The 27,934-nt window shown below is 41.1% G+C and overlaps 1 protein-coding gene across 1 annotated transcript; it reads right to left on the minus strand.

Moving 5' to 3' along the window:
- Positions 1 to 149: 149 nt before the first annotated feature.
- On the minus strand, positions 150 to 19,753 carry ANAPC7 (anaphase promoting complex subunit 7). The gene is made up of 11 exons (XM_012663447.1): positions 19,548 to 19,753; positions 16,233 to 16,419; positions 13,764 to 13,883; positions 10,215 to 10,326; positions 9,748 to 9,901; positions 8,714 to 8,856; positions 7,132 to 7,249; positions 6,070 to 6,266; positions 3,487 to 3,711; positions 2,697 to 2,847; positions 150 to 998 (listed from the first exon to the last, which is right to left on the minus strand). The coding sequence occupies exons 1-11, from the start codon at positions 19,751 to 19,753 to the stop codon at positions 809 to 811; spliced, it is 1,803 nt and encodes a 600-aa protein (XP_012518901.1). The 3' UTR covers positions 150 to 808.
- Between the last annotated feature and the right edge of the window lie 8,181 nt (positions 19,754 to 27,934).

The raw sequence follows: 27,934 nt of genomic DNA on the forward strand, positions 1-27,934 counted from the left end.
GAGCCTTCCCGCCCCCCTGACTCCCAATACTAGGGGAAGAGAGTCCATTTATGCCAAATAATTCTGGGGCTGAATCAATGCATTCTGAGTGAGAGACCAAAAAACCAGGACTCTACTAAAGGGCTTCCATTCTGATCACCCAACACCAGGACTGTACAAACCAGTTTTATTAGGGAACCGCCCCAGGTGCGCCTGCTCATGCTCTTGTCACACCCGTTTCCCAGCTTGGCCAGGCTCAGAGGCAAGTTACCAGCTTAGCAAAGAGGAAAACTGTTCTGCAAAACAGCAACTGTCAGCTTAAGGCATTACTAACGTTGCAGAAGGAAAGCACAGTTACTAGGGAGTCTGGACAGCCCAGGCGATGACTTCTGCAAACAGGAAGCCCTCTAGGGCCAGACCATACGGCCATCAGAGTTGGGAGATGACACTATCGCTCTGGGACAGTGGGTCACTCCTTCAAACCCATCCATGTCACAGACAAAACACCGTCTATTCCTTGAGCTTTGTGATTTAGAAATTAGTTATATAAAAAGTGCTCTTGCCCCAGAAGCCCTGATGTGTGTGGGCCTCAGGGTGCTCCCGCGGTCCTCCCTGGCTGGAGCAGGGGAGGATGGAGATACATGGAAGGCTGGTCAGGCTCAGTTCTAGAAATGAAGTCACGACTAGGAATCGGGAGCCAGGGGGCCGAGACCCCCGCTGCAATCACATGCTGAATCCTTGTCCTCCCGAGAGCAGGTGCCTACGGTTCCTCCAGTCCACGGAAGAGCTCAGAGCAGGGCAGGCCAGTGTGGCCCCGCAGCAGCCGCCCTCACTGCATGCCGAACCACTGCTCCTGGTCAGCCCACTGGGCCGCCTCACTGTCGCTGCCCTCCAGGTCCCCTTCTTCCCCACTCCCTTCCATGTCGTCCACATCCTCCTCCTGAGTGGCATCCGTGGGACTCTCCTCCTTCTCCATCTTCTGCATCCCCTCTAGAGACTTCTGGTCATTGGGGTCCAAACTAGGGGACAACAAAACAAAGGAGAGGCCTGAATCTCTGCCTTGCTTCTTGCTGGCTGATTCGTCATCTCCCTGGCCCGGCAGTGAAATGACCACACAGTCAGAGAGAGACCGATAATGCCCGGCCTCTCCAAACTCCGGCTTCCAAGGCTGGGTCGAGGGAGTCCACCACTAGAAGTGAAAAAAGGCGTCTTTTCCTAATTTTTAGAATTCTCAATTTGAGTTTTCTCCAAAAATTTCTTAAACCTTTTCACACCTATTACCCCTAGCGTTCTGCTAGAGGAGGCTCCCAGATAACATTAATGAAAAAGTGACAAACAAACATCAACAGGCAAATTTATATGTGATTCCCTGAAAGTTGGGTTTTTGAGCCATGGGGTTACAAAAAGTAGTTATTTTTCTGTGAGTATAACTGTTCCATGTTCTTATGATATAATTAAACATATTAGCATTTCAGTAGTCAGCCAAAAACATCACAGATGTCATGGAACACATCTGTAAACTCCTAGGTTAGACCCCAAAACCCAAGGCTACCCCTACCTATTTGCATTTAGCAGCTAAGAGTCAACATGTGCCAATTCCCCAAAGTTCAGAAGCTCCAGAACATTCATTTATTTGTCTCCTAAGCCATCTTTCCTCTTGCTTTCATGACCATCACCCAAACCTTAGCCATCCCATCCCTAGCAAATCCCACCTCTAATGAAAGTCTGGTATTTATTTTCTCCCTTGCTTCTGGGCATCTAAAAAGCAGCTAAAATCCACGTTGGAATTGTTTCTACTTATATAAATGCAGATCTGTAACATCTCGTCTCTGAAGCCTTTCACACAGCTCTTACCCACACCCAGGGCCCCCACCCTCTGGACTCCCACCTGCCTTCTACAGACTGCTATGAAAGCCCTTAGCATGAGGTACGGTCAGTCTGCACGTCTGAGACTGACGGCTCCCGGAAACGCAGCATCCCCGGGGGTCACTGAGATGCCAGGCACACGAGTGGTGCTCAACTGTCTGCTGAACAAGTAAACGGATGTGATCAGAGTCATTAAAGGCAGCCCTTGACCATAACCTTACAGACACACAGACAACCCTCAAAGAAATCACTTCTCTATTAAACAGTAAGAATACCACTATTTATTAAGTATTTACTATGTACCAGGCACAGTGCTAAGAGCTTTACATGGAATAATCATTTAATCCTCAATCAATCATTCAATATCTAATAAGGTAGATAGATATAGACAAGGAAATTTGTTAGTAACTTGCCCAAGATGACAGGTGGTGAAGGTAGTAATCAAACTTCAGAGTTCAAGTTCTTAACTACTACAGTAGGTAGAAACATGGGAAGTACTTACAATACTTTGATTTGAAAAAGCAGAATATAAAATATAGACTAGGTATAACCCTATAAAAATATGTGTTATGTGTGGGCAAGGACAGGAAGATGATCTATACAAATGAACAAGGATGTTATAGAGGTGTGGGCTGGTTATGAGTGAAACAGTTCTTCAATGTTGTTAATATACTTTAAGAAAAAATTTTTAGAAGTCACGAATTCACAAATAACTCTTCTATCATTACTGTTATTATTCTGCTTTCAACCGTGGGCACAGAGTGTCTGTGTGTCTCCAGAACGCCTGTGACAGCTCACTGCCTCCTCTGCCCTTGTTATCGACCGTCCCCCGCGGGAGGCCGGATGCCTACCTTAGTGCTATACTATACTGGTCCATTGCTTCCTGATACTCATTGACAGCTACAAGGAAATCTCCAAGGATCCGGTGCAGGACACAGTCACTCTGATTAGCCAGTGCGTTCCGCAGCAGAGCAATTCCATCTTCATATTTCTGTTCTCTGCCTGGAAAAAAAATGATCCTCATTGTCCTAGTTCAACATTTTGAAAATACATTCCCATTCTAAGTCATATACACAAAACCACAACAACTGACAATATCTTTGCAGATGTCCTCAAGAGAATGGTGGTGAGACACAAAGTGAAAGCAAGTGCATCTGAGTTCCTACTCCGTTAGAAGATTTGCAGTTTGAGTTCTGATTTTTTAAAATGTACTCTTAACCTTAATTCAAATAAAAAGCCAAACTGCATTTGTCAAACTAGCCCAAACCCAGGAGTTCGTAAGTCAGGACTAAACAAGGCTAAAAGGGAAGTCAAAAGAGAATCCAGATGGTTTAAAACGGTTCAAACTGGCTAAAACCAGTTAGCTATATTGAACCCAAATTAATTCAGGACAACTAAAACCAGATAAAAATGAGCTAAACAGGTACCAACGAATAATAGCTGGGTTGAGCTAATCCAAGCAGGTCTAAGCCAGCTACATTTGGCTGTGCTAAATATAAACCAATTCAAGCAGGCTCAGACCTGCTGCAAAAGGCACACACCCATCTGGTCATCTGTAACCAGGTGGGACTAGGGAGTCCAAATGAGATCAGGTTTCGTAAAGATTAATGATGAACAGGGCAGAAAATAAGACACACTTACTAAGTAGTTCTGCTTTTTTCACCACAGCCTTAATGTAATCCGGCCTTTGAGTCAGGGCTTTATCTAATAAAGTTTTGGCTTTCTCCTGTGTCACTGGGTCTTCAAGACAAACAGTGGCTAAAAGGGTAAGGGTCTGTGCATTGGCTCCTAGAGTTTTGTAAACATTGTTAGCCATCACCATTGCTTCTCGAATACTGTTGGAGGCTAAGTAACATTCGATGAGACCTGAAAAAACAACACACAAAGTAGTTCAACCATATTACCATTCCAAGCCATGCTTCTACTCTGACAGCCCTCCAAATTGCAAACCTTTGAAGTTTCAGACAAAGGGCAGGCCAGGGGAAAACTTGGATGGTGAGATTAGACTGGAGGGTATGTTGACGGAATAGCTAAGAAGTGTTCTTCCCCAGAGCACTCGACAGACATGGAAAAAGCCTGCCCTGCAAAGGCACCTTTGGTCAGTGAAGGAACAAGCATGCGTGAGGAAACTGCAGCATGTGAGCTGCCCATCTGACTGCTAAACGAACAAACGTGACACTAATGATTAGTCTGTCATATGGCCAAGAGATTAAAGTAGTGAGAGATGTTTCCAACCAAAGCCAAGGTTTCACTGCCTCTTAACAAGCTGTTATTCTCCAGCTGTGTTCAGGCACCTGTTTTTTTTGGGGGGGGACTCCTACAGTCCTAAAGTGAATGTGTAGTTCTACGAAGGAAAGGACCTGTCAAGCAACCTAAGGAGAAAGGAAGCCTCTTTCATTTGAAACATAACAGTTATCTCAACCCTATAGTTACACAACTATTAGGTACCCATAAGAATTAAAAATTTTTTTAAAAATTAAAGAAAACATAACAGTTATCTCAAAAGGCTGGAGGCTGTCCTAAATTAGACGGACAGCACTTTATCAGATGGACCAAAAGTACTAAGAATGGCAGCTCCTGCCTCTCTTCCCACCCACAGGAAGATAGCCTATGGGGGCCACCACGAGAAGTCAACTCTCAACTCCTCATGCTAATAAGTTCAGAACAGAGGAAGAACTTTCTGGCACAAAGCACTTATCAAAACAGAAAAACAGCTTAAACCCCAAACCTACACAATCCCTGCCAGATTTTCTCTGCATACTCCTCCACCCTAGCAGCATTTATAACATTCATGCACACTCTTCACACACTGTGGTTACCTAACTAGACATTACCTAACTCTTAAGGCAATGTGTTGGACTCCAAATACGGTTGCTTGCAACTAGTTATTTGTTAGTTTTACTTTCCTGCTAAAGCCCCCCTGGAACTTCAGAAGGAAATGGAAACAGTGTACTCCACTAACCCAAGGCCTCCACCAGCAAAGTAAGGAAGCTCCGCTGGAGACTGCGAGAAGCATCGGAGAACATAAACGGAGTCCTCCTGATCCAACCTCCACATAGCAGCCTGAGAAGTCAGCTTGTGAGGCCTCACTGGCCAACTGGGGCACATCCTCGGTCCAAGCACTGTGCAGAGGGGCTACTAACTCATCTCTCGCTCTGGTGAAACAGGCACGCAAAAGAATGGAATCGGCATGCTAACAGCAGCCAGGAGGCTAGGGAAGTTATGGTTTCAGGATCAAGAATTAATCTAAACCAAAGGCTTGGTTTATTGGAGTTTCTTTAAGAACAAAGACAATCCTCCTGCCCCCAACAAAGCCACCACAGGCACAGGCTCGCTGGCTATATAAGCAGTTCTCTCCACCAACTTCCAAAATTTTATTTCTCAAATTTGAACTCATCTTCCTGTTAACAGCAAGTCACTCCTAGATTCCGGAGTTTATTTTTAAATTCTTATAAAAATATGTTTTGGAGGAACTGCATCTTTTAAGATCTATTTTAATGTCTATGACTGAGTCACCAAATGTTGCTGAAGCTGGCATAGCTCCTTTGAACTCCTAGGGTCAGTTCACATGAACTTAAAATATTTCATAACAAAACAAAGTTGGAGCCTGATTCTGCCCACTGTGGGGGTCGCAATGAACACACCAGTTCCCACAACCAACACTGTCATATGGATGTGGAGTCACCCTGTGAGTAATATCTCTGGCCCAAGGTAGGACGACTGAAAAAGAATAAAGACATAACCAAGCGATCTAGAATGGTGCCTGGCACAGAGAGATTCACATTAACGAGTGGGCTACATCTGAGGCAGGAAAAAAAGACTATCCCAACTACCCGCTCATCAAAAACAAAACAAACAAACAAAATAATAATAAAATAAAAACAATAATACAGAAAAAGAGAATGAGAAAAATGGATTCTGAAAGCACGGGGTAAAAAACTCCAGTGAAACTCCTAAATGAATGTAAATGCCTAATGCAACGGTTTCCAGATTTGTCCGCACATTGGCAATATCTGGGATCTTTAAAAAATACTGATGCCTATCCCCCAACTCCGCAGGTTCCCATCTATTCCAGAAAGATTGACTATCAGGATTTTTGAAAGCTTCCCCAGATGACTCTGATGTACAATGGATCTTGGGAAGTGCTGGCCTAAGGAAACCTTCCATCTGAGTGCCGCTGCCACCCTGGGGATTCACACCATTCATGTATGTTTTCTATCTTACCTTCGTAACAATCTAAGCGACAAGGTGCGAGCCGTATGGCCTCCCGAAAATGTATTATTGCTTCTTGGACTCTGCCCATGTTCCTAAGCGCTGCTCCCTTAAGCAGCAAAGCTTGAACACTATTACTATTCAGCTGAATGGCTTTGGCTCCTAAATAGAGGGCCCGAGAATAGCGTTTGCTATAGAAGCTGTGACACCTGGAAGAAAAAAACCGCCAGAAGTTATCTGAGAGAAGACTATAAAGCAACTTTATCCAAAACTCAAAGGGAAGGCCCTATGCATGATTCTTGTTATAAACTACACTGACAGCTTTAACCTAAGAGATTAGTGGAAAAGTAAAAAACAAACTAAAACATCTACCCTTCATTTTTAAGAGGGATATCTTGATATGGAAGGAAAAAATTATGGAAAAGAACCTGATGATCTGGACATGTTATTAGCTGAGAGACACTCGGAGAATTTGTAAAGCCAAGTCAGAAACAAAAGAGCATCCTTGGCCCCATCACTAATGGCCCAGTGCTAAGCACAAGGCATTCACTATCTCAATGAATGCTCACCTCTAGAAGTAGAGTTAATAGCCCATTTTCTAAATGAGAAAACAAACTCAGGGAGGTATTTGTTTGTTTTTGAGACACAGGGTCTCCCTCTATTGCCTAGGCTATAATGTCATCATAGCTCACGACAACCTCAAACTCCTAAGCTCAAGCAATCCTCCCCCCTCAGCCTCCCAAGTTGGGACTACAGGTGGGCACCACCACACCTGGATGATTTTGCTGTTTTTTTGTAGAGTTGGGGTCTCACTATGTTATTCAGGCTGGTCTCAAACTCCTGACTTCAACCGAACCTCCTGCCTCAGCCTCCCAAAGTGGTAAGATTACAGGCCTGAGCCACTGCACCTGGCCCAGAGAAGTAAATAATGCATTCAAAGTGACAGACCATGATTTGAATCCAGGACTGATTACCTCTTAAATCTGTGTTCAACCTATATTCTCTTCAGGAGGGACTACAATCTCTTAAAGAATCTACTGAAAACTGAAGAGAAAAGGAAATGCATCAACAAACCCAGAGACCACCCACGGTTCTGCATGCTGATCGGAAATATTGAAAAGGCGGCAGCCAAGGTTCTCCACATCCTCCAGCCTCCCTTCTCGTGCCAGCAGGTAGCCATACACATCCATTCCTAGACAGGAAGGTCACAGCAAGAAGCGGCTCTTTACACAAAGCAGCAAGGGTCCTTTACACAGCAGTTGCACCCAATGTCAGACCCTATGATGAGGCCCCAGCTCCTGCAGGGGAGCCCTTCCCACCATCAAAGGCCCCCCCTACTAGTATTTCCAGTTTCCTACAAAATAACTATAAAAAGCAAAATTCATCCCTCCCCCCAAAAAAGCAAAGGAGCAAAAAGACCCACCTCACAATTTGAAAGCCTGTTATTTTCAGGAACTCTTGTCCCTCTATCCTGTGGCATGATATACAGCTATCCTAACTCAACCAGAAAAGGCCCCAAAAAGGTATGAAGTAAGTTCTCTAAGAACTCTAAGCAGTCAAGAGTATACATTTAATATGCTGAAAAAGCCAATTAGTCTCAGATAAAGTTGGCCTATTCCAGAAAAAGCTTGTAGTTCTTTCTGGAATGTAGTTCATCAAAGCTCACTGTCTCCCAGACCCCCGCTTCACTCTCACGTTCTATAGGAAGGGCCCCATGCTTGCTGCCACCCATCTCTTGCCACCATTCTCCATTCCCTGTTATCCCTTCAGACTCCCAGGAAAATTCCCCTCAAACCAAGATTACTACAATACTCCTGCCTGCCCTTGGACTTGAGTATCAGCTTCCAATTTCAAATTGCCAACTGCTAACAGACTAGTACCTCTAACACCATTTTCATCATAGGTGCAGGCAGCTTGGAGAAAAGAACACTGAACAAGATGGATATCTTGTGCAAACAAACCCATCTTTCTAGACCTGCTTCCTCATCTGCAAGCTTGGAAAGGACCCTTAAGAGCCCATAAGACTGTTCATTGTCACAAGGACCTATTTTTTTGATGGCTTTTTTTGGGCTTTTACAAACAGACATCAGTCTATCTGACCTTAGTTCCCACTAGTCTTGAGCACTCACTGCCAGGGCCCCATCTGCCATCCTGTGGAGGTCCCTGTGGCAGACCCCTTCAGCTGCAATCTTTCTTCAGATCAGTAATTTTTCCGTTGTACACTCCTAATTATGGCCTTTAATTTTCTTATCCCTTTCTCAGTATCTGTTCACTTGTCCTTCTTTAATTACACTACGGACATAGTCAAACTAAATTCCCTAAAAGGATATTACAGTTTGAGGATGCCATCCAAATTCTCAGTCAGGCACATCATCAATTTATAAATCATAAGGAGGGGCTGTGACCCCCCCTTAAAAGAAAAAAGGCCAAATAATGATCTGTGGAGAGATGACACTTGAATTGAAGCAAAAACACTGTTCAAAATGGAATTACCTAAGTGTTAGAGACGTGTTAAGACTTTAGAAAAAATAAAATACTGTAGTAAGTTTTACAAACTATTTCCATGAAAATTGGTTTTCAGGAGTTCATGCTCCATTTCCTTCCTATCTTTCTTGCCCTCAACAGCCACCCTCTCTCTGCCCCAAGAATTATTTACCTTTTATCAGATAAGGATCCAACATCTGTGCCTGTTCAAACTTTAGGACAGAGTTCTTATTGTCTCCAGCTCTGAAGTACAGGTCTGCTAAGCTTCCCAGTAGGTCCACGTTATCTCGCAATAAGGACTTTTTCTCCAGTGAACTGTAAGATATTAAACGCTGAACCTTAAAATCTATTATAAATCCTCTTGGTTGTTGAATCTGAGTGATTGGGCATATAGATACTATTTTCTTTTGTATTTGTGTAAAATTTGTCATAATAAAAAACTTTAAGAATGAACTGTGCATCATAGATTTTGAGCTTATGATTTTTAAAAAATTATAGGATAAGATAGCAAATACATGGAGTAGAGCAGAAATCGCTCACTACCAACAAAGAACTTTCAGGTTGCAGTGTTTCAGAGGACAACATACACAACATCGTGTTAAAGGTAATGTCATTCACAAGTGATAGATACTTATTACTCAACTGGGTGACTTTGTACAACACAATCCCTAGCCTCTTGTCCTTGGACTTTATCTAAATAAAAAGAAAATCCCAGCCTTTTTGTTATGACAAGGGGCCCATTCATCCTCTGTGGTGAAGATATCTTGCTCTTGCTCTGAAAACCTATCTTGTCCTTTCTTGATAAACTTTGTTTCACACTTAAAAAAAAGAAAATCCCGTTCCTAAGAAGAATACCTAGGTCAGATGCTGCAATAAACTATGTTTCAGGAATGGCAGGGTGGGGAGGGATCCAACAAAGTTTTCTTCTAGGTTCAAGAATGACACACCAAGGCAGTGTGCTTTGCAAGAGTCACTGCCTTTGCATGCACAGAGTTGAATTCAGCCCAAGTTTACAGTTAAAGGTCCCTAACAGATATTATTACATTTGGAACATTCAGTACATTAAAAGACTAACACAGCCTAAAGACAACTGGCTGTACATCAAGAGATAAACATCTCATTTTTCTGTTTTGCTAATTGAGATACATCAGATCTCCAGACAGGGAAAGGGGCTCAAGAACACTGAATTAACTTTGTGGCACTCACCAGATGGTATTGATAGCTCTCGAGTTGTCACCAGTGTGCACAAAAGCATATGCTTTGATCCACACAGACAGCCAGTCCAAGTTAGGCACAGTTTGGATCACGTTCATTGTCATTGATGCCACCTCTGCACCTTTTACAGAAAGGGACAGCAAACCTAATCCAACAGAAAGCAGGAGAAAGGTGGTGAGGCACAGCGTCTCTCTTCCACAATGCAAGAAGCAATGGGTTCTATCTTCCCTAGACTACAAGGCAACCCCTTCCTTATTCTAAGCAAGATGAATATGACAGAAAGACCATAATTTATTAATAATATTTCTTGATCAAATATGTGATAATAGTAATCCTACTGAATCACTCTCTGGTGGAAACTTTTTAAAATTAAATCTATTCTAATGTATAGTCAAGATTGAGAACTACTCTCTCTGACAGTAAACACTCCATGAAAACAGGCAGAAAACGATCTATACCTAGAATGGCATCCAAGGCTAACGGGCACTGCCTCAGCACTTCCTTATAGCTGGTGACCGAAGGGCGCTCCTGACCAGCCTTCTTGTACAAGTTTGCCAGCATCATGTTTATCTGTACAGACACAAATGGTGGACAGTAAAATAAGTATACAATGCAAAGAAAATATCTCATCATGAAAAAGCCCTGATGTTCATCACCAGCTACTATACCATTTTTTACTGAAAACCCTACTCACAGTAGCCCTGTGCAAGTAAAGGAAGACCAACCCCATTCTTCAAAAGAAACAAGAAATTATTACCATTGCCTTCCTAGGTACTCTCATCCCTAAGAGGGAAGTCACATTACTTTCTCACTTACCTAACCAAAAGGGCCAGTAATACCTGGACCAAAGATGCTGACTCTGGAAACAGCAATAACGTTCGCTTAAGAAATGTCACAGAATGCTAGTTACCTTGATTCTTTCTTGATCTTGGAAAAGGTAGAAGATGAGCTACCTCAGAAGTGCTCAAGTTGATATATCTTAAATTTGGTTAACATTAAAGTATGAGACAGTGAGGAACTCTTGACACTGCTAGTTAAGAAGGATCAGATGAGTTTCTCCCAAAAGGAAATGAGACAGGACAGACACAGAAATACAACACTTGGCTTTCCTCTGATAATTAGACTTGTGGCTAGACTCTAGCCTTTCTGACACTTAAACCTTTGACTCATAGGTACTAACTCGCCAAAGTAATGTTACAAAAACCAAACTCAAACTGATCTCCAGAGATGATAATGATCCAGAGATCAGATACACTATTTAAATCACTGAGTGCAGACATCTGCACTTTAGCACAATTTAAATATGTAACTTAGTGAAGCTATTTAAAAATAATCCTACCTAAAAATGCAACTAGGAAAATTTGAGAAAACCTAAAAATTCCAAAGAATGTAGAAGTTTTAGAGAAGGGATAAATAACCTTGATAGTACAAAGAGATAAATAAAACACTCCAATTTAAAATTATTAGATCTTAAACACAACAGTGTTTGCTAGATCATTAACCTAAGAAAGCAGTCAATGTGAGGGCACAAAAGAAAAAATGTCAATCCCCAATCTCTTCAGTTATCTGTGGCTTGGTATGCCAGATATTAAGTCAAAAGAGTAGCTCTGAAGATGAAGAACATCTGTTCCAATCATAGACCTACAGTATATAAAACAATCTAGTATAGCATTAATCCACACTAATTCAAACAATGAAATAATGAAATACTAGAAATAAAACTATTTTTTATTTGGCCTCAGATTTCCCATATTAGGCTATTTTGAAAATGCAAAGGAAGGTACTTAAAGGAAAACTCCAGTATTGGTGTCAATCCTTAAGAGAATAAAAAGTTAAATTTAAGATCCTTTCTTGACTGCTAGTTACTAATAAACTGACTGATGGACCATCTGCCTCAAAAAATATCAAAATTTCCTTTAAGCTACTTGACTGTCACTGTGAAAGAATGAATTTTGAGTACTGCCTAGTGAAAAAGTCAATTCTTTTAAAAAAAGAGCTTTATTTGGGAACATCATAAAGCCACATTCCACCAGTTATAAACATAAGCAGTCATCATTTTCTGAAAACTGAGTGAAATATCGTATGTTGGTAAGTTTACTCTTAAAAGGTAAAGATTTACCAAGATTTTATAACCTAACACTGGAATTTTCCTTTAAAATGTGAGGGAACGTGTGGTGGTGTTTACCATACATTAACAGACGTTCATTTAGACGTATTTTGACTCACTTCCTTGTCCTTTACACAGACTGAGAAGCCAGTTAACTCCCTAACGGACAAGAAAGAAAAACTGTAAATATTATAAGTTTATGTTTGAGGCACACATCTTTGCTTGCTCCTAGCTACAAGAGCTCTACAGAATGAAGGATATGTTTTCCTAACAAATGCAGACTCCTCTAGTCCCTCTCAAAATGATGGCTGTAAACACCAAGCAGTGGATACTACAAAACTGAGCTTCTTTGCCATTACCCATCTTCCAAAAATGCCTCCCAAACACCCACAAGTCATTAAGAAGAAAATTACGGTATATTTCTAATAAGATAAGGAACAGTAACTTTCAAAGTTTATTGTCAAAAATGCCTTCTTTCAAAAGGAAGACACCTTCAGTATAGCAGCAGACATTCTTCACACATGCAAAAAAAAATTATTCTTGGGTAAGAGAAGACTTTCATAGTGTACCAGAACACAATTTTGTGTACAGCATCCACAATTATTATGAGACAGGTTAGTTCAAAACATACTTCCAAGTGGGGTTTGTTTTTTTAGCTCCAAGGATTCACCTCAAGACTTCTAGGTGTTTTTAACAGCAGCCACCATCATAAAATACAATGTAGAAATACCTCAGTTTTAAAAACTCAGAAAACAGTAAATAACTCCTCAATATGAGCTGCTGAAATATGTTCTCATCAAATTTGGTTACTTTTAAAATTCAGCACCATTTGGATAAAACAGCACTAATTAAAATACACTAACTAAAATACAATCTAAGCAGTCTCTACTGCTTAGATTACTTCTTTTAGGGGTAGGAGAATTTACACATCTTACCTATAAAATTCCTTACTATTAAGCACAAGTTACACAGAATAGTTTTTCAACGAAGTAGGAGAGGCAGGTGACATGACAGAATATGTTAGAATATTAAATACCGATATGAATTCAATCTTAAGAGCAAAGATTCTCACTGTTCTAAACTGGGCTTCAAAAAAAACCTGATCAGATGCCCAATGTAACACTCCTTACAGAATAGTACTTTAAAAAGTATTTTCACATACTTTTTAGATGTTACAAAAGTTAACAAAGAAAATCATTCATAGCCATACCACCCTGAATGTGCCCGATCTCGTCTGATCTCAGAAGCTAAGCAGGGTCGGGCTTGGTTAGTAGTACTTGGATAGGAGAAAATACTATTCTCTCTCATTTTACAAATAAAAGAAGAAGTAAAAGCTCAGAGATTGGTAACTTGCCTAAGTTCCCACTGCACACAATTTGCATGCCCTAAACTCAAACAAGACATCAGATCTTTTGATTTCAGTTAAAGGTGATCTCTTGGCTACAATATGCTGTCAAATCAAACACAAGTACATAATCCACACACAAATAAATACAAAGGGATCTTGCAGTCTTAATTTTGAAAATGAAGGGATTAATAAAACCATTCCCATTAACAAATGGGTACACCTATGTAAAGGAAAAAACGAAGTTCTAAAAAAGTGTTTTTGCCACTTAGAACTGTTTTGCTAATAAGTATTTCCTACAGTAAGAAACACCAAAGAATAAGCACTTGTAGTATTCTCCAGCTATCATTTTCATCAGCTGAATTTTCAGGGTCTCATAAGTCACTCCTCTATTTTTCCAAACCCCTGCTCCATTAACAGGGGAAGCAAGTGAGCATGACAATTGTCAGTAAAACGCTCAGATGGGCTCCCTGACACACATTTATGAGAAAACATGGAGGGAGCAGGGCTGGGAGAGCTGAGGAGGAGAACACATAAACTCTTCATTCAACTTACTTTGGGAGTTCTCTGTCTGGAAGGGATTCCATCGAGTATAGCAATGGCGTCTTTATCTTGTTTTAGCATTGTATAACACTCAGCCATTTTGTATTTCACTTCAATTTCAGATGGAAGACACTAAGAGACAATGAAAACATCTCTTCAAAATATGACTTCAATGGAATGGCAGTTCTCCAAAATGTTAAACAGAGTTATCATATGACCCAGCAGTTCTACTCCTAGGTATACAGCCATGAGAACTGAAAACATCTGTTCACACAAAAATGTGCACAGCATGTCCACAGCATTATTAGGTTTATTATTATTATTATTTTGAGATAGGGTCTTGCTCTGTTCCTCAGGCTGAAGTACAGTGGCATCATCATGTATCTCATTGCAGCCTTGAACTCCCAGCTCAAGTGGTCCACCTGCCTCAGCCTCCCTATTATAACAGCTAGAACTACAGGTGTGCACCACCATGCCTGGCTAATTTTTCTTCATTTTTTTTGAGATGGGGTCTTGCTATGTTGTCCAGGCTGGTCTCAAACTTCTAGCCTCAAGCAATCCTACCACCTCAGCCTTCCAAAGCCCTAGGATTACAGGTGTGAGCCACCACACCCGGCCTTTTTCCAAATATTTTCGATCCACAGTTGATTGAATACATAGATACGAAACCTGAGGATATGGAGGGCCCACTACATATCTGAATTTTTTAAAAAATTTCATGAATATTAAGTGTATTAATTCATATGAAAGGTTTAGCATGGTGCTTAGCATACTGAATACTCAATAAATGTTAGCTATTTTTGGCCGGGAGCGGTGGCTCACGCCTGCAATCCTAGCTCTCTGGAAGGCCGAGGCGGGTGGATTGTTTGAGCTCAGGAGTTCGAGACCAGCCTGAGCAAGAGCAAGACCCCGCCTCCACTAAAATTAGAAAGAAATTAATTGGACAACTAAAAATATATAGAAAAAATTAGCCGGGCATGGTGGCGCATGCCTGTAGTCCCAGCTACTCGGGAGGCTGGGGCAGTAGGATTACTTGAGCCCGGAGTCTGAGGCTGCCGTGAGCTAGGCTGACGCCATAGCATTCACTCTAGCCAGGGCAACAGAGTGAGACTCTGTCTCAAAAAAAATAAATAAATAAAATAAATGTTAGCTATTTTTATGACTGAACCTATCTGGACAATATACACGACTTCCATTCAGTGTTAAAAAACAAGAGAAAACCCTGGCAATTAGCTCATTAATAATACAAAGCAAAAGTTTTACATAAATAGAAATAAGATGAAGAGCAGCAGGCTTTAAAAAACATCAACTATATCAATTTGTGTCTTCTTTTAGATATGGAAAAATACAGGACCTATAATTTCACTCCTAGTGCATTCTGACATTCCTTTTAATTTTTTTATTTGACATTCCTTTAAAATATACGTAGCATGTGTTCAGCTAAGAAACTTAAAGACAGGTTCAAACCGAAAAGTAAAAGTTCCTCTCCCCCTACAGCTTTCCATCGTTAAATTTATTTCCTTCCCACACACAAAATCTTTCAAGTTTATTATCCATATATATTTAGTAGACATATACCAAAATGTATAAAATCTTTAAACTATTCCCTTTGAACAGAAGGGGTACTGAATACACTGATTCAAATCTTATTTTCTTTACTAATATATATAGGAGTTCTTTTCAAATCAGCACATATACTTCTATCTCCTTTTTTATTTCTTTTATCCCATCTTCTGGCTATAACTTAACCAGACCCTACAAACACACACTTCTCCCAGTTACTGTTATAAGCAATACTGCAATAAGTAGCCCTAGTTACATACCCTGAAAACCTTTTGTGAGTCTACTGTTACGATTAATTTCTAGCAATGGGATGACTGTTGTCCAGGCTGGAGTGCAGTGGCATGATCATAGCACACTGCAGCCTCAAACTCCTGGGTTCAAGCAGTCCTCCTGCCTTGGCCTCCCAAGTAGCTGTGACTACAGGCATGCACCACCATACCCAGCTAATTTAATAAAAATTTTTTAGAGATGGGGTCTTGTTGTTGCCCAGGCTGATCTCAAACTCCTGGGCTCAAGCGATCCTCCTGCCTCAGCATTCCAAGTCACTGGGATTACAGGCATGAGCCCCCACACAGGGCTTAGAAGTTGTATTTTCATTAAAATTATAAACACTTTACATTTTGAGTTCTGTTTGTGTAAAAACGAGGAACAATGCATGATTTTGTTAGAACCTAGATAATGTATCTTTAATTCCATTTTTAGATTCATCCATAGAGTGAATTTTGCTCTTAGCCTTTACTACTTGGTTGGATACATTCTTACATCTAAGTGGTTTTTCATCTTTGTTTCTTTAATCAGCTCCCCTTTAAAAATTACTTTTTATTTTACCATCTTCTACACCTAATCAGCCATCTTCTAAATTCTTTCAGTCTCTCTCTCAAAAAAAAGAAAAAACATCACAATTCTATCTCCAATTACCTGACTTTGTGGAGTAGATGCAGAATTTCCAGTTGAAGGTCTCACTTTTGAAGTTTTACTTAGAGCTTTCTTCTGCTGTAAAGCCATGGTATACTTACTCACAGCATTCCGATATTCCTTATCATGAAAGAGAGAATCTGCATGATACACCAAAAGCTGGTACTTCTGAGATGGGGAGAATAACTCTCTAGAAAATAGAGAAAGTATACCCCCTACATGGGTTGCTTTGAAATGTTAGAAAAGAACACCTTTCTTAGTGTCCACATAAGCCTAGCACAAAGCCTTGTAATGTTTATAAAAAAGTCAATGTACCGTAAGTGCTAGTCCCTAAAGTGAGAGGCATGAAAGTTGAACTCTATGCTAACATGATCAACAGATCTAGACTATTGCTTTAAGTTGTTCTGTTTTAATATAATTTAATATTTTCTTTGCTTAATGTAAAAGCAGTGATACCTATAAATCGAATCCAGTAATACAGATATATAGAGAAAACATAATACATCTTTTCCTCCCCTTCTTTAATCCAAGCCCTCTTAATTTAACAGTTTGATATATAGCTGTCCATACTCTCTTATATTAACATCAAGTTTTAAGGATAATATAGACAAAAGAGAGCAACCACAATGACTTAACTAATATTACCAAAGAAGAGTTAAAGACCTGGGAAACAAAAACCTCACCACTTTGAATTCTTTTCAGGGAGAGGCTGAACAAAAAGTTTGGAGACCTGAAAGCTCTTTAAATACTGAAGAAAATTCTGAAGAAAATATGGAAGAATAAGAATGAAACCCTGTCTCTACAAAAAATAGAAAAAATTAGCCACGCATGGTGGTGTGCATCCATAGTCCCAGCTACTTGGGAGGCTAAGGCAGGAGGATCGCTTAAGCCCAAGAGTTTGAGGTTGCAGTGAGCTATGATGACGCTACTGCACTCTACCCAGGGCAAGACTCTGCCTCAAGAAAAAAAAGAACAGGTACGCTAGTGGTTGCAGGGAAAGGGGGACATTGGGAAATAACTACTAGCAGACACAAGGTTTTTTTGGAGGTAATGAAAATGTTCTGGAATTAGATAGGGGTGATGGTTGCACAATCTTGTGAATATACTAAAACCCACAGAATTGTACCCTTTTTAAAAATTAATTTATTTAAGAGACAGGGTCTTGCTATGTTGCCTAAGCTGGCCTCAAACTCCTGGACTCAAGCGATCTTCCCGCCTCAGCATCCCAAGTAGATGGGACTATGTGACTATAGGCATGTACCCAGCTGAGAATTATACTCTTTAAAAGGGTGAATTCTATGGTATGTGAATTACATATATATTTTTAGAAAAAATGATAAGCAGGCTAAACATTGGATATAAAGTTACAAAAAATGCAGGAACTGAAAGGTATAGTCCAGATGACTTAAGATCTCTTGCAACTCTGAAATTCTATGTATTTAGTGAAAAATAAACACTTGATGCTTGGATTAAAAAATATTACTACACCCACAGAAAGCATTCAGATATGTATATATTGTAACATACATGCCTACTGATGCATGCATAAATTCTCTCTGGAATGACACACGAAAAATTTACAGGTGTTGCCTCTGGAGAAGGGAAATGGTGGGGGTACAGTTCAAGACTCAGGGACAGACACTGATCTGCACACCCTTTCTCTACAGTTTGAACTTTTTTTTTTTTAACAGTGTAGGTACTGCTTATTCAACAAGAAATTTTAAAATACAAATGATGAAGGTCAGAACTCAAAACACCTCCTGAAGCTAAGAAACTGCCAGTCTAACCTAGTATGAAAAAGCGTGTGCTAACTAAGTCTAGCTAGGGGATTAAACTGCTTCAAACTATCCTGTAACATCTTAGAGAACAAGAGTAATGACTAACTGGCACATAAATCCCCAAAGGTGGGAAGTGTACGCTCTGACAAAGAACCAAGTGAAAGGCTCCAGAATAAACACAGAAGGCTGACAGAGACCAGAACTCCTCACTATCAACACTAAGTGGATGGTAGCAAAATGATGAGTCTCACTAGTGAGGTCCAAAGCACACTAATGGAAGTGAAATGTGGAGCAGCAGCTGCAGGCACTTAGGGGCCTTTCCTTTCTGATCTAGGCTAGCTTCTAGAGCAGGCCAAACGCTAATGGGTCCACACACAGAAGATCCCATTAAAATGCCATTTGGTAGCAGCAGGCAGTGGTGGCTCAGAATGGAGACTCTGGAGCTAGAGACAAGGTCCAGACATCACTTATAGAGGTGTGAACTTGGACAAGGTATTTTACCTCCCTGAGGTTGTACTCACTTTCTTAGCACATTTGATAAGCATGTGTGGGCTTACTGCACACAGCCACTGTGCTGACTTCAATAGGTGTCAAGAGTGATGCAGAAACAAAGCGGGCCAACAGGTAAAAAGAGTATCAGATAATTCTGGTGGTCAGAGAAGGGCTCCCCAGGAGGGACATATGAGCTGAAACCTGAACGAGGGGATAGGTGAGATAAAGACCCCAAGCAGGAACAGCAAGGGCAAAGGCCCAGAGCTGAGAACAAGCTTGGTGCGTTCAAGCAACAGAAACAACAGCCAGAGAGGCTGGAGTGCGGTGAACAGAACGGGATGAAGTCGGAGAGAGAAGGCAGATGTCTGCCGGCTTCGCAGGCCACGGGAAAGATTTTAAGTGCGATGGAGGATGTTAAGCAGGGAAGAGACGTGATTAAAGGCTGGAATTAGCCCTGTGCTCCGTGTGTTATAAGACTCAATAATGGGCAGCTCTGGAAACAAGAAAGGCGCCACTCCCACCCATCAAGGGAATCTCCCGTTTTCAAGAGCTTATCGAGGTAAGAAAGTGGACCCTCCTGATACACTTAAAAAGAAAAAAACCAATTTCAAATATGGGCCCAAAATATTAATATAAAAACCAGGGAACTGAGTGTCTCAGAGCTGCAGCGAGCGAGAAAACGTTCTTTGGGAAGGAGCTGAGAGGGGAGGACTCAGCCCAGCGATATGACAGCAGCTGTGCCCCATGACAGGTGCCTCAGGAAACCCCAGCCAGGGTGGTCCTCAAAGCCTCCGCCTTCTATTTCTCGAAGCTGCCGCTCACATCCCCCGCAGGGAGCCCATGCCGGGGATCCGCACAACGCCGGCACCCAGTGAACTCGACTTGCGCTGCGAAGTCGGCTCCGCTCGACGAGGCCCTCGCTGACCCCGGAGCCTCAGCTGGGGCCCGCGGCCGCTCCTTCCCGCCTGCTCCCACACGCCCTCGACCCAGGCTCCCAAACCGCCGCCGCTTTCTCCTTAGTCCCAGGCCGCTCCCCGCCTCAACTCACGGGTTATTATTACTCATTGTAAGTAACAAGCTGCTGAGGAGCCGCACGTTGGAGTGCAGCCCCGCGGCCGCCATGTCCCGCACGTGGTCTATCACATTCATTCTGCCCGACAAGGCCGCCGACAGCGGCAGCAGCAGTGGCAACTCGAAAAGCCTGTACAGGATCCTTAGGGAAGACTCCAAAATGGCGGCATCTCCGGGGTCCATCGGGTCCTCATGCGGCACCGCCCCTAAAAAGAGGTAACTACTGAAATGCCTGAATAAAAAGAAACTTCACTTTCCTTTCCCCGTGGTCTCTCTTAAGCGGAATGATTTGTTGTTTTTACTCAAAATTACGCCATCACCCCAAACTGAAAACTTTACTGAGGGTTTCCAATGAGACAAAAGTCACCTCAGTAAGAGTACGTGGTCAATAGGAATGAATCTGAGAGGAATTTTTGTGCCTCTCAGAAATTAATAAAAATGTATGGAACTTTACCATAAATAAAAGTAAATACAGTAGGGTGATAAAACTCCCCAACGTCTGGAATATTCTAGTTAGGCGCCAGGGGCAGACCTAACTGCTTTTACACTCGCGCATGCGCACCAGGCTGAAAGCGCCACGCCCCCTCCTAAGGTGCTCTGTGTACTGACAGAGGCTTCTCACCCTGGGTACGCTGCTTGCTGCAAAGGGCACGTTTTGCCCTGTGAAACGACTCACTAGATCAGTGTGAATAAAAGCTAGGTCCAAGAATGAGTTGATACCCATATTAACCAGCATTTGTCTGGAACAATTAACATCTTTAAAAAGTTTTACACGAGTTATTGGTTCCCCTTTCAAAGTTGAAGTTTTTGTCGTTTCCTTTTCACAGGGTAAGAAACTGAAGCTGCCTGCTTAAATTTTGTGCTTAGGTTGTTGAATGGTTGGCTTGGAATCAGATGTTCTGACTTCAAATCCCTTGAACACACAGTAGTTAAATATTAATATTTTGGATCTCAAACTCAAATGTATACAAGGGCCAGGGACGTCATTGAGTGAGGCAGTTTATGTGTTTCAATTAAATAGTTGGAATATTCTCCACTGTCGCAGCCCGCACCCACCCAGCCACCCAAATATGGCCCGTCTCTTCTTTCTTGAAGGAGACAGTCGTCTGGGTTTGTATTTTGTTTTCATTTCATTTTACAGAAACAGATGCGAAGAAATACGTGTGTATCTAGCCCGAAAAAAATTACGGCGTAAGCACTTTTCTAAATGGCAATTGACATTATCACTCGGCACATTGGGAGCCACGGGAAAGTGCGAATTGTGGCAAACTGGAGTGTGCGCTTTCTAAATGGGCAGCTGCAACTTTATTTAAATATGTGGGTCCCATGTGGGAATTTTCTGTAACATTTGACTTTTCAAGAGAAGTCATAATCATAAATCTGGATTTTAAAAATTTGAAGTATCGCAATTTTTAAACATCAGCTGAAATGAAAATAATAACAAGAACTCTATACAGAAGAGCAAAAACTTGAAACATCTTATTTATACATTAACAGGAGAGTGGATAAATTGTACTATATTCATGCAAGGGAATGATTTAAATGCTATGCAGCATTTAAAAAATAAATGAACTCCAACATGTGTATTAATATTAACATGAATATGCCTTTCTTTTTGATGAAAAAATTAACAAATGAATATTAACATGAATAAATGTAAAAGCACTGAGTTGATAAAGCAAGTTGTAGACTGTATCATTCTACGATATCATTTAAACAAAGTTTGAAAACACACAAGAAATACTAAATGTTGTTTAAGGATATATACATATTTAGAAAAAGTATAAAAATATTCACAGAGATGATAAACATCAAAATCAGATTAGGAGTTACATCTGGTTTAGGAGCATAGGGAATGCAGTGAGGAAAGGATGTATAGGAGCTTCAACTGTGGGAAAATATTAAGAGCTAATAAAGTTAAGTGGTTCAGGTACATGTATTTTTTATATTGTCCTTCAGAAATGGCACTGGGCAGTGGTTAAGAGGATAGACAGAGGTACTAGATTGCCTGGGTTTAAATCCCATTTTTGCCATTTAGTATCTTAATTAGAAGCCTAACTTGACTTCTCTGGACCTCAGTCACCCCATCTGTGAAATGGGGATGATGATAGTACCTATTTTATGGGATTGTTGTAAAGATTAAATTAATTCATGGGAGAAAGCCTATTGGGGCAGGATGATGGAAGGGATACACACCAAGGTATAGGTAAGAAATGGGTATGTTATCTGTAGTGGATTTAAAAACAATAATAAAATGAAATAATAGTCTGCCTTTTTTTTTTTGAGATGGGATCTCACTATGTTGCCCAGGCTGGTCTCAAACTCCTAGCCTTAAGCAATCCTCCTGCCTTGGCTTTCCAAAGTGCTGGGATTACAGGCATGAGCCACCACAATGGCCTAAAATCTCGTTTTTAATTGACACATAATAATTGTACGTATTTATTGGGTACAGTGTAGTGTTTCAAGGGTATTTAGCATATCCATCCCCTCATACCGTTATCATTTCTTTGTGGGGAGAACATTCAAAATCCTCTCTTCTAGCTATTTTGAAGTATACAATACAGTATTGTTAACTGGAGTCACTCTACTCTGTAATAGAACACTAGAATTTATTCCCCGTCTAACGGTAACTTTGGACCCCTTCACCAATCTCTCTTTATCCCACCCTACTCCCTACCCCCCCTAGCCTCTGGTAACCGTTATTCTATTCTCTACTTCTATGAGATCAATTTCTTTAGATTCTGTATACAAGTGAGATCATGCGATATTGGCTTTCTGTGCCCGGCTCATTTCATTTAATGAAATATCCTCCAGTTTCATTCACGTTGCCACAGATATTTTTGTGGCTGAACAGCATTCCATTGTGTACATATACCACATTTTCTTTATCCACACATCCGTCGATGGACACTTAGGTTGATTCCATGTCTTGGCTGTCGTGAATGGTGCTACCGTGAACGTGGGAGTGCAGGTATCCTTTCGATATACTGATTTGCTTTCTTTTGGATAAATACCCAGTAGTGGGGTTGCTGAATTTCAAATGGCACTTTCTATAATGGAAAATTTCAAATGTATTTAACAATAGAAATATTAATATATTAAGTCTCCATGAACCCATCATCTGGCTTTGATAATTATCTACTCATGACCAATCACGTTTCCTTTGAATTCCCTGGCAGTTTCCCCTCTGATGCTGCAAATTATTTGGAAACCAATTCCAGATTTTAAATAATTCTTTTAGATTTTATATAATTTTATTGATGAATATTTCAGTATTCTCTAAAAGGGAAAGACTCCTTGTGAAACAAAACAATAATACCATGATCACATCTGAAAACAAACAGTAGTAATTCCTCAATATGATCAACTATCTAGTAATTGTTCATATTATCTCATAACTTTGCTGTTTTACTTGAATCTGAATTCAAAAAAGGTCCATTTTTGCAGTTGGTTGGTAAGTCTCTTAAAATATATAGGTTCCTCTTCTCTTTTTTTTCCAATTGCAATTTTTCTTTTCTTTTTTTTTTTTTTTTTTGAGACAGTCTCACTCTGTTGCCCGTCCTAGAGTGCTGTGGTGTCAGCCTAGCTCACAGCAACCTCAAACTCCTAGGCTCAAGCGATCCTCCTGCCTCAGCCTCCCGAGTAGCTGGGACAACAGTCATGCGCCTCCATGTCCGGCTAATTTTTTCTATATATTTTTAGTTGTCCAGCTAATTTCTTTCTATTTTTTTAGTAGAGATGGGGCCTCGCTTTTGCTTAGGCTGGTCTCGAACTCCTGAGCTCAAACGATCCACCCGCCTCAGCCTCCCAGAGTGCTAGAATTGCAGGTGGAAGCCACCGTGCCTGGCCCGTTTCTTAAAGAATGAGATGGTGTTTAAAGTGTGCAACTGGATGAGATCACCAAGATGGTGAATATCATTAGAAAAGAGGTTTGAGGACCCAGTAGTCAATAAAACAGGTCAATGTTTAACAACTGGTGAGAGGGAAGCCATGATTTATAGCCTTTGCCAATTTCTTTTTTTTAATTTATTAATTAATTTATTATTTATTTATTTATTTTTTGAGACAGAGTCTCACTCTGTTGCTCAGGCTAGAGTGCCATAGCATCAGCCTAGCTCACAGCAACCTCAGACTCCTGGGTTCAAGCGGTCCTCTTGCCTAAGCCTCCCAAGTAGCTGGGACTACAGGTGCAAGCCACCACATCCGGCTTTTTATATTTTTAGTTGCCTGGCTAGTTTTTCTCTATTCTTAGTAGAGATGGGCTCTCGCTCTTGCTCAGCCTCGTCTCAGACTCCTGAGCTCAAGCAATACTCTGGCCTTGGCCTCCCAGAGTGTTGAAATTACAGGCGTGAGCCACCTCACCCGGCTGCCTTTGCCAATTTCTATGGTATAAATACCGTTACTGTGGCCAGTTATAAGCTGCCAACTGTGTAACAACTGGCTGGCAAATTTCCTTAAAATGTAAACAATTGGTTCTCTCAGCATGGACCAGCCTCAACACATCACTGGCCCTAGGGCATCCCACCAGTAAGAGGTCGTGGAGAAGAGGAGAAACATGAAACATAGACTGAGAAGGAACGGCCAATGAGGTGGGGAGAAGAGAAAGAGAGGTTGGTGTTCTGGAAGCCAAATGAAGCATGTGGTTCCAAGAAGGTGGGAGTAGTCAACTGCAGAAAGTGCTGGAGAGAGGTCAAGTAAGATGAGACATGGCCATAGTATTTAGCAACGTGGAGGTCATTGGTGATCTTGACAAGAGCGTTGCAGTGGAGTTTTGGTCAAGAGAGGGTGGGAGGAGATCAGTGTGAGACAGTGCAGATAGAAAATGCTTTTGAGTTTTGCTGCAGAGCAGTGGTTGTTAACTGGGGGTGATTATACCCCCAAGGGGACATTTGGCAATGTCTGGAGACAGGGGTGAGGCGGGGGTCGCTTCCAGCATCTAGGGGTAGAAACTAGATGCTAAACATCTTGCAATGCACAGAACAGCTCCCCACAGAAAAGTGGAGCAGAAATTTAAATTTACACATTTAAATATCCATTCCAAAATGTCAAAATGTCAAGGCTGAGAAGACTTGTTGTAAAGGGAGGGAGGATGTGGGTGGTAGCAGGTGGGAAAAATACAGGATTTTTTTCAGATGGGAGAAATAATATGTTTTTATGCTAATGGAATGAAGAAGAATATATCATATATCACTGACTAAATGGTAGGAAAAAAGTTGATAATTCCTGTAAAGAGATAGTGCTGAAACACACTGTGGGACTGATAAACCCACACAAAGAATGTATGAAGCAAAAAATATTTGTAAGAATGAATAGACAGGCAAAGGTGGGTCTACCTCCTCTGGTGTTTTTATTTTCATCTTGAAATAATTCAAGATGAATTATTACTTCATTTTGAAACTTAATTAACCAAAAAGAGGATAAGTTCCATGGTTAAGTCTCATTAACCTGATGTAAGTCAAATCATGCTAATTTCAATAACATTCAAAGGGCATGGACGGCATTCAACTAACTTGGACACACAGGAGATATATCCAAGGGAACAAGGCCTCCTCGTCCTCATGGAATCATCTTCTAAAATGGTAATTTTGGAACTGGAGGGCACTTTAGAAGTTATCTCATTTTGATTCTTCATTTTACATGAGGAAACTGAGGCCCTGGGATGGTAACGGGCCGTGAACCTTTAGGTAAGCCGAGTAACAGATGCAGAATGACGTGGACCTCGTGGAGTGTTGAATCAAATACGGTAGAGGAACAGTTTATATATGTAAATGTTCTGCTCCACTTAAGTTTATCTCTAAATGTTCAGCAGCCTCCCAAGAATGAAAATCTTTCCCAGCTGCATTAGACATTTTTCTTAGATCTGTCTTTTGTACAGGGGGAAAATTGCTCTAAGGGAAACATTACTTAACATCCCATAAGTGTCTGCTGGCAGCGATGAGCTTCCTTTCAGTGCAAAAGTAACTTCAGGACAGAGTTCGCTTGAACAACTGCGCGCAATATATACGGCCATCTTTCTGACCAATTTTCCCTCTTTTCAGCAAAGGGGGCTTGCTGGCAAGGCGACATATTCTGGGGTTCTAAGACGTCCAGGTTGGCACTTTATTTGTGAAACAGACAAGTAAGCATAGAGCCCTTTCAGACACAAATGCAAAGCCAGGAGGGCTTGCCCCAGTTCAACTGCCACAAAGTGTTCTGGAGACTTTTGTATGTGAACAGCCTCCTCCAAGAAACTCCTGTGATTCCCACACTTGACTAACCAATCTCTTATTTCTTGGGCTGATTCCTTTTTTCTTTCTGATTCCTAGATGCTGATTTATCTCAAGGATCTGATTCCGTCTCCTAATTCCACAAGAACCTGCTGTCTCTCCAGTTTTTATTTCTACTCCTGATCTTTGGCGTGTGTTTCTGTTCACCCAGGCCATCAGCTGCCCCCTCAAATTCAGTGTGCTCGGTGCTAAACTCATCTCTCACTGCCCTTCAAAGGACTCCAAGCCTGACTACCTATTCCAGAAATTTGCCCGGGACAATCTCAGTGTATGCCTGCTGTCCCAGCAGAATTAATCACAGCATGCTCTTTCATGCTCAGGAGCTTGGGGGACAAGTTATATAGCCATCCAAACATATTTCCATCAAAGGCACTGCTATTTCTCAAGTCACCTGGACTCAAAATCTCAACCTAACCTTCAGCTGCTAAGTCCAGTGCAGTAGAATCTTCTTTTAGAACGTCTCTCAAATCTCCCTTTTACATTCTCAGTAACATTCACCAAACCCTTACACATCTGGATCACTAGTAAAGCTTTTACTCCCTGATAACTCTGCCTCTCATCTCTCTACCCTCCATACCACCAAATGCACTGTAACTTGATCTTATAAAAATCTTGATTTTATCCTATTGTCCCTTTGCTTGAAAATTTATTTATTTAGGTTTCTCAACTGTAAAATGATCTGCTTGAAAATTCAGGGCCAGGTGAGGTGGCTCACACCTGTATACCTAGCACTCTGGGAGGCTAAGGTGGGAAGGTAGCTTGAGGTCAGGAGTTTGAGACCAACCGGAGCAACATAGTGAGACCCCTGTCTCTGCGAAAAATACAAAAATTAGCCGGGCATCGTGACGAAGGACTGTAGTCCCAGCTACTTGGGAGGCTGAGGCAGGAGGATCACGTAAGCTCAGGAGTTTGAGGCTGCTGTGAGCTATGATGACACCAGTGCACTCTACCTGGAGTAGAATGTTTCTTCATGTCTATCTTGTTACACGTTTCCCACCTTGTTAAGGTTCTGGAGAGCAGAGACCACATTTATATTTCTTGTACATCCTTTCGATAGTGGGCATGGTGCAACAAACAGAGCAACTACCAGTCTTGTTGCACGAATGTATCACTGAAAACCACAATGTTGCAAAGTGACCATATTTTGGCTGAGAGAGCCAGCTCTGGATTCAAACATACTTAGGTTTAGTTGGCAATTCTGCCAACTTCCAGGTGTGTGAGTTTGGGCAAGTTATTTAATTTCTATAACCTCAGCTTCTTTATCTGGAAAAGGGGATAGTCTTGCATCTGCCACATAAGGTTTCCGCAAAGGTTAAATAGGATTTTAAAATGTAAATTGCTTAGCATACAGCCAGATCACCTGTAAATCGGAGCTGCAGAGTTAAAGCAAAGTGGAAAATCATGACGGATGATTTATCTCAACATCAACACAGAGCAGATGTGGCCCTAAAACTACACTCTCCTAATGGCATGGTCTTCCAAACATCTATAAACAAAAACGAAGGGGAAACAAACCAAATGGCTTTGGTGTAATAGTATTACATCCCTTTTTGGACACAGTTCCAAACTTTTTATTAAGGCCTTCAGTATTAATAATTTGGGGAAAAAGGAAAATGTAGAATAAAAAATTCGCATAGATCTTGTTCAAGTATTTCCATGTACTGTAGTCTTTCTACACATATGATAGTGATGAGAGGCATATTAAAATGATGAATGTGAACAGGACGCTTAAGAAACAACAAGGTGATTCATCCTCGCACTGTTTTTGGATAATTTAATTTTTAAAAAATGCGATCTATCTTTTCGTTCTTTAAGATGATCTCAAAGGACCTTTCTAGCTGTATTTATTTATCAGTAGAGACAGGATCTTACTGTGTTGCCCAGCTTGGTCTCAAATTCCTGGCTGCTGGCGACCCTCCCACCTTGGCCTCACAAAGTGCTAAGATTACAGGCATGAGCCAGTGCTTGGCCTCTATCTTTTTTAAAAAAAGTATTTTTCCCCCCTGGTTATCAAGGTATCTTGATGTACAACTCAGAATGCACAGTCCCTGTAATCTCTCCTGCACCAAAATAATCATTGTTTGTTTTTTTTTTTTTT

This window comes from Propithecus coquereli, unplaced genomic scaffold, assembly GCF_000956105.1.
Source record: "Propithecus coquereli isolate 6110/MARCELLA unplaced genomic scaffold, Pcoq_1.0 Scaffold81, whole genome shotgun sequence".
Classification (NCBI taxonomy): Eukaryota; Metazoa; Chordata; class Mammalia; order Primates; family Indriidae; genus Propithecus; species Propithecus coquereli.

Excerpts from the sequence above, each read along its gene's own strand:
- ANAPC7 (XM_012663447.1), bottom strand. The coding sequence starts at position 19,753 with ATGGACCCCGGAGATGCCGCCATTTTGGAGTCTTCCCTAAGGATCCTG. Across the intron at positions 13,884-16,232 it reads CATCTACTCCACAAAGTCAG|TGTCTTCCATCTGAAATTGA; the intron begins GTAATTGGAGAT and ends ATTGTCTCTTAG. Across the intron at positions 7,250-8,713 it reads GGATCCTTATCTGATAAAAG|GAATGGATGTGTATGGCTAC; the intron begins GTAAATAATTCT and ends CTTCCTGTCTAG.